General features: G+C 29.5%; 1 protein-coding gene across 12 annotated transcripts in view; it reads left to right on the forward strand.

The window, feature by feature from the left end:
* PHF14 (PHD finger protein 14) overlaps positions 1–13,636 on the forward strand; it is a 170,614-nt gene that overhangs the window by 65,791 nt on the left and 91,187 nt on the right. For 8 of the 12 annotated variants that reach the window (XM_036230379.1, XM_036230382.1, XM_016160739.2 and 5 more), the window contains exons 15-16: positions 4,572–4,622; positions 4,741–4,862. In XM_036230379.1, the coding sequence (XP_036086272.1) occupies positions 4,572–4,622; positions 4,741–4,862 (173 nt within the window). Of the gene's footprint in view, positions 1–4,571; positions 4,623–4,740; positions 4,863–5,450; positions 6,136–13,636 lie in introns of those variants that run through there. The other 4 variants (XR_001598942.2, XR_004953898.1, XM_016160741.2 and 1 more) reach the window with 3 other exon arrangements.

Consider the following 13,636-nt stretch of genomic DNA (forward strand, 5'->3'; position numbering starts at 1 on the left):
TGAGAAGGATTTTATAGGAATACTTATTATGTAAAATGTATATTTTATATTTTTAGGCTTGTGGTTATTTTCATTTATAGCTTTAAGCCAAACTGATCATGATTTTCTTTTTATTCTTCTATGTATTTTCCTAACTCTGTTAATAAAATTAAATTAGATATAAATAAACTCTATAGCCAATTGACAAGAAGAGAAAACACTTTCTTTTGGTGATCACCATTCCATCTGTTGTGTGCCAGTAGCCAACAGAGAAACAGATGGCACCTTGTTTAACCCTGTTTATATATATAACCCTTTTCTTTTGAATATTTTATGTGCATTAATGTATGATTGTTTACAATATATTATTCTGTAATTGGAAAACAAATACTTATTTTTAGAGTATATATAAACTTTGTATGTGTGTGTGTGTGTGTGTGTGTGTGTGTATATATATATATATAAAAATTTGTATTGAAGCATTTTGAACAGCTGCCAGACAGCTGCTGGCATTTATTCCTGAGTATAAATCTGAGGATATTTAGCTTGACAGAGGTTTTCAAAGTTTTATTTAATTGTCCTAATTAACATTGAATTTGGAATTTTGCTCAAGAATAAGTATTTTCTCTATATAAATTATATAGGGAGACATTCCTTATGTTTTCTCTGAGTACATAATGACTTATTTATTGTTTATGTGAATGTTTATCAGTCATCAAAAAGATAAATGTTAAATTTAAGAGAAACTGCACAAATGAATATGTGAAACCCATCATGATATTAAAGATATCGAGGCACTGTCTTTTAGTTTTAAATTTAGTTCATTTGTCAAATGAATCATCCTAACCTTGAGAACCCTTCATTCATCAAACTTAATAGTTAATTGAAGTAACCCCAGCTTTAAAAAGTTAATTTAAATTTGTTACCTGTTTCCTAGCCCAAATGAATGAAATTAATGAGACATTTAAATATTTGTTTCAGATGAATAAGCTATTAAAATGATACCTGATTACTAAAAATATTTAAGCTTTTTCTAATTTAGATACATCATCTCTAATATCATGTCATTCTCTACATGGATTTTTTTTTTTTTTTTCATCTCTTGTCTTCAAGTAAATATACCATAGACAAAGAGCCAGGTGATCTGAGTAGCTCAGATTGCATTGTTCCTTAGGGAAATAAAGTCCTCAAAATATAACAAAACAGAAAAAACATAGGAATATGTCAAAATTTGGAGTGAGTTTCAAACTCTCATTTACTTTTAATAGATTAATAATTGCAAAAGGAACCACAATTTGGAATTGAACGCTCAGTCGATCATTTGGAACTTCTAAATAATGTATCTGTGTCAAGTTCTAAGACACATATTTGTTAAAAAAAAATTCTTCTTTCCACATATCATTTGCAATCTGCTGTTTTATCTTCTTTCTAAAATAGTGTCGGCCTCAATGTACCCCATAAAGTAAACACCTGGTTATAAATACTTCCATACATCTAAGATGGGGCAAGTTCTCTGATAATTGAAATTTGTTAGATAAGCCAAATATATTTTTGTTTTTGTTTTTTTGTGTATGTCATTTCTTCCTCTTTTGAACCCCCCTTAATTTTCTAGCTCATTGTTTTGTTTTTTTGTGTATGTCATTTCTTCCTCTTTTGAACCCCCCTTAATTTTCTAGCTCATTCAGAGGGACCATGTTTAAGATATCTGATGTGATCATAGGCAATAATGAGTTGTCATGGTTACAGTTGCTGCTGCTTCATTGAAACTAGAAAGAAACAACTCTCAGCATAGTCTTGGTTGGAGGATTTGGTTGGAAGACTTGGTTGAAGAGATATGTTTGGATTAAATCCCCTTATTTTTTCCTTTGGAAATATTAATGGTGTAATAAATGATAAAGAAACTTGCTATAATTTACTTTGGTAACAGATCATGTTAGTCATATAGGGTAACAAATTGGGTAGAATAGAGTGTTAGTTTGAGATACTGAGGTGTCCTCTCCATTGGGTATAATTCTCTAATTTGTTTCAAAATGTAAGAATTCTTCATTTAGGCATTATGATGTTACAATTTAAATATTTAAGTGAAAGCATTTGCTTTCTCATGATAATTTTGCTCAACTCCACTTGGGATTAAATTATTAATCTTGGATTTGGCATGTAAGCAAAACAGCTGAATTAAAAGTTGAGATACTCGAGTTTGAGGTTTGCCTCTGTCAGTTATTAGCTGTGTGATCATCAAGTTACTTCCCTAGATCACGTTTTCAAAGCTCTAAGGTGCTGTAATGTCATAATGCTTGTAACATAACAGCTTTTCTGGCTAGATTATTTATGTTGCCTATATTTAGTTATTTAAAATTGCTATAGGAAAACACCAATGATCACCATTTGGTAATAAATGCACTTAATTTAGAATGACCATTTTAGGGAATTATAAATATTTTCGTTTTGAAAATAGCACTTTAATAAAAATATACATGTTTATGAAAGAAGGAATTTATAAATATGGAGAAATGTAACTATGCCACTGTGTGTTAGGGTTGCTCGTTGGCATTATTGCCCCTTATGATACTACATTATGGGTAGGAAAACCTTCCAGTTGATAGTCATTCCAGATGCTTGAAGATTTAAAGTATTAATAGAAATGGAAAATAATTTGTGGACCTTTAAAAGAATTGAAAACATGAATTTGGAGCTTTCACATATATACTTCAAAGATTAATTTACTGATTAGACGATTCAAAACTAAATGATTCATTTGCTATTTTATTACCCAAAGGATGAGTTGAATGAAGAGAAATATGGGAAGGTGTGAAGGCCTTTTGAGCATTCTGAGATGTTTATAGAACTAAAATAAGTAATTTGAATATTTTCCCCTTGATGCTGTTAATTAATTCTGATCACCTTATTGAAATGCCCTATATACATAAATTATGTAAAATGAAAATAGCCTACTAGAGAAGGAAACAATAATTTATCCCCTTTGTCGGTTGTTTTATCGTTTATATTATCTAGCATAATCATTTAAAGAGTTTCAGTCTAACTACTTATTTATTTTATTAAAACGAATTTATTGAACCTTTATGTAATACATACTGTATTAAGTTTTATTGGGTTTGGAAAGATGAGTATGACACGGTCCTTACCAGTTTTGGGATGAACTGTGTTGGGAGACAGGAATTGAAGGGTAAAGGTCAGGAATGTCACAGAAGGGAAAGATGAGTATATAATGAGCTAACCATAAAGTTTTAGTTAGAACTTAGATAGGTATTGTCAGTATTAAGGACTCTTCCGTACTGATGTTCTCAAACTTTAATATGTGTATGACTTACTTGGGGATCTTGTTAAAAGGCAGATTCCAATTCAGTATGTTGTAGTGAGAATTAAGATTCTACATTTCTAACAAGCTCCTAAGGGATGCCAGCGCTTATGAGCGGATCCATGATTGACATTTTGGAGAGCAAGTCTCAGTGCTGTCTTTGAAAGTAAGAATAGATGTAGGGTCTGGATACAGTCTTACTTTTTCTTCCTAATTCCTTACTTAATGTAATTAAAACATACTAATTGGCATCACAAATGTAAATGAATACAGTCTATAGATTTACTTTTTTTGAATGATTAACAACTCTTGGTTATCTCAGGAAAGATTAAACAGCCTGTAATAAGCCATGGTATTAAATGACAAAAGACTCTGTAATGTGAAGTATTGAAATGACAGTAATTTAGGAAAACGTTTATGTATTTATATTAGACAGCAGCATTTCTGTTTAGAGTTATTTGGTAACTACTCTAATCTGGGAATGTTCTTTGAGCTCAACACAACAGTTTGTGAGTGTTGTGCCTCCTTTCTCTTATTGTCTTTAAAGAGCAGTGGTCTGTCTGCACATGGGATTATAGATCTACACAGGCTGTGCTTTGTGGGTGGAGATTTTTAACATATTGGCTGCAAATACTTTTTGTATTTTGCACGTTCTTTTAAACATTTGGATGTTGTCTTTCAAATGGTAAATGTGTTCTGAAATATAGGATGTAAATTTTAACTAAGTTTAAAATAAAATAAGTCGATTATATCATATTTTAGTGTTATTTTAACTAGGATTTGGGGACATCTGGGAACTTTTCCTTCCATTTTTTAAATGACTGTTAAAAATCAAATGTTTATGTCACACAAACATGTATGCGTGCATGCGCACACACAGCATTTAAGAGATCCAGGTTTATAAATCCAGGTTTAGCATTTCAGCTGTAGAAGTTATATACTATAAGTTAGGAAAATTTAAATGTTCTGCATAAATCATAATTGTGACAATATGAAATATTGAAACTCTTCAGACTTATTTTTCCTATAAGATACTTATGTTATTCAAAAGTAAAGTGCTATAAAGTGTATTTATCATGTTTTTATTTCCTGTTTATAAATTACAAAAAGTACAATAGAGAATATAGCATTAATTAGAAATACTAAGTTAACAAGTGTTTAACTTAAGCACTAATATTTAACAGAGAAATTTTATTTTTATTATTAATTAAACATTAGATATTTTTGTGGATTTTTTTTTCGTTTCTTTTCTCTTTTTTTTTTTTTTTTTTTTTAGAGAACCAGAGGACGAAAACGGAGCTTCATTCCTGATGAAGAAAAACATGAGGTTGGACTAAGTTAAGCATTCTTTTATGTAGTCTTAACTTTCTTACTCAAAATTATTTCAGTTTTCTTCATATCCTGCTTTTGTTTTATGTTTTGTTTTGTCCTCACTGGTATGGCAGGAAAGAGTTCCTAGAGAGAGAAGACAAAGGCAGTCTGTGTTACAAAAGAAGCCCAAGGCTGAAGATTTACGAACTGAATGTGCAACTTGCAAGGGAACTGGAGACAATGAAAATCTTGTCAGGTAAGTTGGATGCTGAGACCTCCTCTTTAGGGGATTCAGGTTCCTTTTCATCATTTTCTTATCACAGATATATGGGGAGGGGGGGAATCACAGTATAGAACCTTTCCTAAAATCTAATTTAGTGGAAAATAGTACTTACAAAGTAAATTTTATCCACTTTTTAGCCTGCCATATGTAGTTATTCTTTGGATTTAGATGTAATAATCTGGATTTTGAACAAAGAGAATTAATTTTTCTTTTTGATGGGAGAAGTTGACAATACTCTATACTGTATAGAGGATGCAAAAACAATTTGATTCAAACACTTTGTATTAGGATTATTAGGTTTTATATCATAAAACAATAAAATTACCAGCATGTTATCTGTTATAAAAGTTGAAGTTTATTAACAGTAATGATAAGATAGATACTTTTATTGACCTGAGTTTTATTAGCAGTTCCTTACCGTTTATCAAAACAAATGTGTTAAATGCTTCTCTCTTATGAAATAAAGAAAGGTGAAAAGATGGCCTAGATAGATTTTGTTTTTTGTTTTTTGTTTTGTTCTTTGTTTCTTTGTTTTGTTTTGGTACTTTTTGTTTTTTTTAGCAGACATAATGCTAATCAGGAATCTCAGCTGACGTTGCACAGTGGCTATTCCTGATGGTCCAGACACTGCCAATTTTAGCCATTTGCCTCTTTTGCTGAGATGAAGAAATTGCTCAAAGCCCATCTGGGTGAGATGGAGGAGTGGGTGGGTGAACAAAGGAGACCATATTTAAAAGAGGTATCATTCTTTCAAAGGATAGTGACACAATCTTTTAGTATGTTAGGGAACCCTTTCTGATGTCTCTCAAAATTTTTCTTTTGATAAACCCCTATTAAATTAACTGAGGGCATGGAAATTAAATGTTTCAAAAACAAGAAATCAATAAAATATATATTAGTACTGTTATAGTATTTAAAATATTTGCTTCCAAAATATCATTTGTCATTGAAATATAATCTCTATTTGTTTTAATTCCTCAAATAAAGGCATGCAGTTTTAAGTTTTGTGAGCTTTTTATACTATCATTGAAAAAGATGAGAAAATTAAAATTCCAGTGAAGAAATATGAAGTGCTTCAACAAAGTTAAGAAAGGTTATAACAGGCTATAACATTTGGCCAGTGTTTTCGGAATACCATAAGAGCACACGTAGAGGTTAAACTCACTTAAATTTAGGATAAAGTAGTTCCAATATCAAGAGATACACATGAATATTTCTGACCACAATATAATTTTCTGATTTATTTTTTTAAAAAAATCCCAAGCATAACATAATGGAGTGCATAAAACAACAAAAGAACAAAAATTAATAAAAGGTAAATAAAACATAAAAATGATCTAATATAGTGGACAAAAATTTCTTCTAGAGGAAATTTCCTTGGGGTCGATGGTGGCAATGTTGGGCATGATCAATTTGAAACAAAAGTTAAAACTTAGCTGGTTATCCTCTTTTTAATTATTTGAACCTATGGGAATATCTGCCCTTTTATTTATTATTGTTTAATATAGTAGAGTGATTCAGGCCTTTTTGCTATTAGAACTATACATTTTCACTAGATTTTTATTTATATGGTTATATATTTGAAAAAACCCAGGAAAAAAATACATTATTTTAAAAACCACTTTATAATAAGAGCATCTTCAACATATCATAATTTAATTATCTTAAAATATTAGGTACTATCTTTAATTGTTGATAAGATTTTTGAATATTAGTCTTTCCTCCCACTTATTAGTTTCTGCTACAAAATTTTCATTCTTAATTGCATTATTATAACATGCCAGTGTCTGGAATTTTGTGAAAGACTTCTGGAAGGTAAAGATATTTTTGTCACTTTAGAAATGGTGGATATACAAAGTCTTCCTTGGTTTTGCCTTATTAAGAAGATAACATCCCAAATTTTCAGCCAAGGTTTTAAAGAGGTAATGAAGAGGGACTTAAATGTTTTATAAATACTATATATTAATGTATTTGAGGACAAAATAAGCTGGATATAAAACAATGCCATAAAATGTTTTATAGTTATAATGTGATTGTTTTGTAAAAAAATACATTCAGTTTAAGCACTATTGCTCTTGGGTTAAAGAATTTTATGTAGAATTTAATATGTTTAAAAAGGTAATCTTATAAGCTAATATCTGCCATTTCCCTTAACATCTCTTTTATTTTGTAATTGGCACCATCATTATTTGCAAATCTCTTAAAAAGTCCACACTTTTATGATTAAGTTGCATCTTCAATATTATGTACACATGCAATTCTTTTGTAACTTTGATTTTAAGACATTTTAAATTGGACTTTATTTTTTCTAAAGATATATTTCACTGCTTGGTCAGAGGTACAGTTTACTCATTATATTTGTCTATTAGGTTCTCTTATAAGATTAAATTTCTTGGCCATAATTTAATTAATAATCTTTTATTGAATATACATTTTCTCAAGTTTCTCTGAACAAATGTACATGACTCACTAGAACCTGCTGTTTAGCAGCTGTGATTTCGAAACCACACTTCTCTATGTAATTCAGGCTATATAAAAAATTATTTCTTTGTTATTTGCATATATGTTTATGTGAATTTACATGTATAATTTTTTAATATCATTGGGAAATTGTGTTCAATTTATCAGTTAATTATAATAGGTTCCAACTGTTGTTTTCTGTTTTGCCTCAAGTTTTTCTCAGGTCTTTGGCAAATAATTTAGTATTTCTGTGTCTCAGTTATTCTCTTTATTGTACATGATCGAAATCATACTGTGTTCCATTAGGAATTTTGTGAATAATTGTTGGGTGATAGTAAATTCTTTCTGTATAAAATAGTAAGGAAGTGATATTACTTATTAATACAAAGGACACATATGTGAGCTCTGAAATAAGGGTTCCAGTGGTAAATATGTTTCATTAATAATAAATGTTTATTTTTTTTTACCTTGCAGAGAATGTACATGTCCTATTTTTGTATATAATTATTTCTAGAATTTGAATTTGTTGAAACTTGTTCTCTAAAATGATTAAACTGAACTATTTCCATTAGACATGGGAAATAAGAAAGTTATCAAGTTCTTAAAGAGAAAGATGGTTTACAGTATCTTAAAGACTTTATAAAAATAGTGCTTCCTTTTTTGCCATCTTCTTTTTAAATTTAATTAAAAATTACCTGGGAAGTTTCCACTTAAAAATATATTTCTTTATGTTATATAGTGCAATTAAATGCTAAAGACCAAATTAAATCTATCTTGAAATTGTAAGGTTTTTTAAGGTATTTATCTTTTTGTAATGGATTTTCTTTATTGGGAGTTTTTATGGACCCACTTAGTGATATCTTATTTGTTCTTATTTCCACAGTTCTGGTACATAATACTACTCAATACATGGTTGCTAATGAATGATTATGCCACATAAGTAATGATTGATTAATTTTTGCTTTTAATATAATTTATGTCTATAACAAATTGGTCACTAAATATAAGCATTTGATGAAGATGCTTAACAAGCTCAGTAAAAGAGGATTGCTTTTATGTTACTAAGGAATAGTAGATGATTTTTTTCTGCGTATTAAGTAAGGAAATAGGAACCATAGATTTCAGGTGAGTTAATTGATGCAGCGATGTAAAATAGAAATGAAGTGCTTCCTCTCCTTGAACAGACTTGATTTTTCAAAAGAAAGATTTTTAGGGATAGGTGGGCCTTATTTTCTGTAAGTCTTTATCAGGCTATCAAATTACGAATAAGACCAAAGTTTTAGACTTCAAAGTTTTAGACCTCAAATTTTATCTTAACTATGTAATCTCAGTGTGACACATTTTCTTACTTAATGGGGGGATAGGAGAGAGAAAAGAGTTCTAAAACTAGGATCCTTAGCATCGCTAATTTTATTTTCTATCGTAGCCATTACTCAGAAGCATTGAGGATAAGAAGTGACCTGTAAAGCTATTTCAGTTTTGTAGCTAAATCCAAACTATAAAATGCTTGCTATGTTCTTTTCTTTATTTGAGTATATGGCAAATACTACAGGTATCGAACCGTTTTGGTTACAAGAACTGGATGTCTGATCTATTAACATGTTTTAGCTTTTTTATTTATTTCACATTTTAAACATCTGGATTATGAGTGGTTCCCCCCAAAACTAAATTTGATTGTATCAGTTTTTAGAAGCACCAGCAAGAATTCATATTTATCAAATTTTTATTTCAAATATTAGTATCTTCAATTATTCAGATTTTTAATTAATTTTTCTGTTCTAACATGTATGGAGGCTTCTAGATTTTCCGGATCATTTTAAAGGGGTATTTTCTCCCAGAGATTTGATAGATTAGAAGAGTTAGACTAAGATTAGTTGTAATTAGTTGTATATTCTTAGATTATCAGATCACTTAAAATGGTTTTAAATTACTTAATAAAATGAAACCTAATTTTATCTCTTTTAAGGACAGTTAAGACTGCATTTGATAGATTTCTCAAAACAAATAGAATGAGTTTTTCATTTTAATTATATACTTGCTAGTTTATTGTTTCTTGTGCAGTTTATCGCATAATAATTACTTTTAATTAAATTTTTATATTAATATAGGAATATCATGATTATAAAGTGATGGTACAAATATGTGTATTATTTGGATACTTGTAAAGTAAAACAAACAAATATGTTTTAAAACGATTCATGCCTTCTAATAAGTTTTAATGTATTAAAAACAGACATTTTCTGCACAAAGGGATTTCTGGATAAACTTCTATTTCTATTCTTTATGTCTACCAGCAATTTCAAGGATAGTTTTCAGGGTTTTTTTTTTTTTTTTTTTTTCAGTTTTGTTTTTGTCTTGTATTCCTAAGTCAGTGATTAATATAGTGTAATAACTATATTCTAAAGGATTGTTTCCAAAGCTTGGATTTCTAATTTTCTTTCCACTATATGTAGAAAAGTGTATCCCCTCATTGTCACTCTGATAGCCTTTATGATATAATTCTTTTAAGTTCAACTGCTGTTATATTTGGTATATGTTTAACTTGACTTTTCTCTCTTGAAAGTATAACCATATTAAAGGCATGGTCTCTTTTACTTATATATGGTTCCATGTTGTTGCTTCAAGTCACTGAACAAATAACTCATTAGTGGCTCACATACTTCATAGGAAGTAACATTAAGGAATCGTTGGCAGGATATTAAATCTTCTTAATTTTTATGTTAGATTTAATATAAAAGGCAAAGATAAAATAGCATATCAATTGTTTCAGAAGACATGTGGACTTTCTGTACTTAGCCTGAAGAAATATGCTGCTTAACTCTTTTAATAGAGTTCACATCAAAAAGGAAGAAAAGTCTGGAATTCTAAACCCAAATCGATGAAGCATTAGAAGTTATTTGAAAATTTGAACAATATAATTGTGACCTCTTTGAACCTTTTCCTTAGGTTTTTTATTCTATATTCATACATTTACTTTATATTTTAAATAACTGTTATAGAGACAGCTGCTTTTCAAGGAAATTTTGTTATGACTACCAAACAATATCATTTAAACTCAAGTAAAATTAAAATTCAATAAAATAGGAACAAATATTTCTGCCACATTTGGAATATTTAACGTACTTATATCTTTTGAAAAAATTCATAAATTTACATTTTGTTTAGCAGATTATTTTTTGATATTTTTAAGAGTAATTACCTTATAAGGTCTCCTTTAGTTTTGAAACTTTTTTATTTTTGAAACACTGGTCATTTTAATCGTATTAACTCTTAAAAAGCTACTTAATTGAATCACCTTAACCAGAAATAAAACTATATAAGAATGCCAATATTTAATGTGTAAGGAAATCAGCCTGGGTATCGATTAACAAATATATTTTTTCCCTTTTTTATAAAGAAAAGTAGAGGAAAAAGCCAATTCTAAAATGATTTAAAAAGTTCAATAATATATCATCCTTGCTGATATGTTTTTAAAAATATTTTGATGTAATACAATCTTAGTAATTTGAATGTAAACAGCGAAAAATTAAAAGTCAAGTAAAAAAATGATTGTAACTAAATAGAAACTAAATCATATGTGCTTTGTTTCAATGTTTTTAAATTCAGACTTTGTGAACTACATAGAGTAACAATTCAACTAACTTCCCTAACATAAATTTCGAAAGTAATGATGAAATGATGAAACAAACTTAAACAATTTCAGGAAATACTATTTTAGTTTATTAAAATTTATTTATAAATTGTTTTGTTCAGTAATTCTCTAACATTTAGGTTTTCCGGACAATATATTTACCTATTTGTTCAAGCTCAGAATATACAGGAAGTAGTTTCAGGTTTGCCAACCCAAACCACTGCAAAAATAAATCTACCTAAATTCAAGAGTTTGTGTGTGTGTGGTAAAAGTTACATACAATGATATGTATAAATGTTAAGTAAACAAATTCATGAATTTTAATAAAAACATGGACTCACATAACCCCCATTTCTATTAAGGTACAGAACATTTTCATCACCCCCAGAAAGCTGTGCCCTTTCCCAGTCAGTCCTTCTTCTCGAAGGCAACTATACTTTTATATTTTTCACTATATTCGTTGTGCCTCTTACAGAATTTCACATACATGGCATTTTAATGGGCATTGAGGGAATCCCACTGTGGTTCTAATTTGCATTACCCTGATGTATAATGACGTCCAGCATATTTTCATGCATTCACTGGCTACCTGTCTTCTTTCTTTGTGAACTAATTGTTTTGCTTATTTTTTAAAAAAATTCAGGTTTTATATTTAGTATTGAATTGTAGGAATCTTTACTATATTCTAGATGTGAGTCTTTTTACAGATATATCCAGGCTTTGTTTTTCAGTTTTATATTTGTTTTTCTTAATGGTATCATTTAAAGAGTAGAAGATACTAATTTTGTAGAAGTCCAATTTAGCAACATTTTCTTTTATGATAATTGCTCCTGTTTTCCATCTGAGAATTATTTTTCTAGGTCCAGGTCACAGAGATTATATCGTTTTCTTATAGAAGCTTTGTAGTTTTAACTTAAATTGGGATAAGGGACCCATCTGATATTAATTTTTGTTTACTGTGTCAGGTAGAGTTAAGGAAGTTTGATTATCCCATGTGGGTTTCTAGTTTTTCAGAACCATTGGTTGAAATGCTTGCCTTACCACATTAAGCTGCTTTAGTGGCCCTGTGAAAAATCAATTGACTTTTTGAATGTGGATCTATTTCTAGACTTTGTATTCTATCCCATTAAGCTACATATTTATTCTGTGCCAGTACCAATTGCTTTGACTGTTGAAGCCTTATATATAGTAATCTCTTTTGTTATTCCAGATCCTTTGCATTTGCATAAGTGTCAGAAACAGTTTATTTTTATTTTAAAAAAGAGAGAGAGAGAAAGCCTAGATATAACACCAAAAAGCACAGGCAGAAACAACAAAAATAGATAAATTTATTTCATTCAAAATTAAAAAGTTTTGTGTAACAAAGGACACTATCAGCAGAGTGAAAAAGTAACCTGTAAAATAGAAAATATTTACAAATCGTATCTGTGATAAGGGGTTATTCAGAGTATATGAAGAACTACAACTCATCAACAATAAAAAAAAAAACCTGATTAAAAATGAGTAAATGACTTGAATAAGCATTTCTCCAAAGAAGATACAAACTGTCAGTAAGCCCATGAAAAGATGTTCATCACTAATCAGAAAAATTCAAAACCACAATGAAATACTATTTCAAACCAATTAGAGTGGCTATTAGAAAAAAAAAATTGAAAAACAAGAACAAAAACTAAGAAAATATCAAATATTGGTGAGGATGCGGATGAACTGGAACTTTGTGCACTGTCAGTAGGAATGTAAAATGGTGTATCCACTATGGAAAACAGTATAGTGATTCCTCAAAAAATTAAAGTCAATTATCATATGATCCAGCAATTCCACTTCCAGCCAAAAGGTGGAAGCAGCCATTCATTGATGGATGAATAGATACACAAAATGTGATATATATGTATAGCCTTAAAAAGGAAGGAAATTCTGACACATGCTATGACATGGCTGAACCTTGAAGACTTATGCTGAGTGAAATAAACCAGTCAGAAAAGGACAAAACTGTATGGTTCTACCTAATATGGGGGAATTAGAATGGTCAAATTCATAGAGACAGAAAATAGAATGGTGGTTGCCAGGGGCAAGATGACAGGGTAGTTTGTGTTGAACAGATGCAGATTCTCCACTGGGGAAAAAATGAAAACATTCCGGAGGTGGATAGTGATTACTGCACAACAGTGTGAATGTACTAAATGTCTCCAAACTGCACACTTAAAATGGTTAAAATGATAAGTTTTATGTTAGATGTATTTAACCATAATTTCCTACAAAAGACCAAAAAAAAAAAAAAAAAGCCTACTGATAAGCTTTGTGTTGAATATGTGGATAAATTTGGGAAGAATTAATGTTAACATTGTCTTCTAATCCACAAATTTGGTTTGTCTCTACATTTATTCATATATTTTTTTATTTTTTGCTCATCAATCTTTTAGTAGTTTTTACTGTAGAAGCTTTACATATATATTATTAAATGTATTCCAAAGTATTTAATGTTTTTTTGATGCTATTGTATAGGAAAAACATTTAATATAATTTTTAATTGTTTATTCAAGTGTTTGGGAGCTACAAACCAACTAGAAAGTTAGAGTCAAACTTATTTATTGTAGTAGCATAAGCAAGAGGCCGAACAGGAATGTTGCTGGCTTCCCAAATGTTCAATTTTTCTCCA

Source organism: Rousettus aegyptiacus, unplaced genomic scaffold (genome assembly GCF_014176215.1).
Source record: "Rousettus aegyptiacus isolate mRouAeg1 unplaced genomic scaffold, mRouAeg1.p scaffold_m13_p_13, whole genome shotgun sequence".
Taxonomy (NCBI): domain Eukaryota; kingdom Metazoa; phylum Chordata; class Mammalia; order Chiroptera; family Pteropodidae; genus Rousettus; species Rousettus aegyptiacus.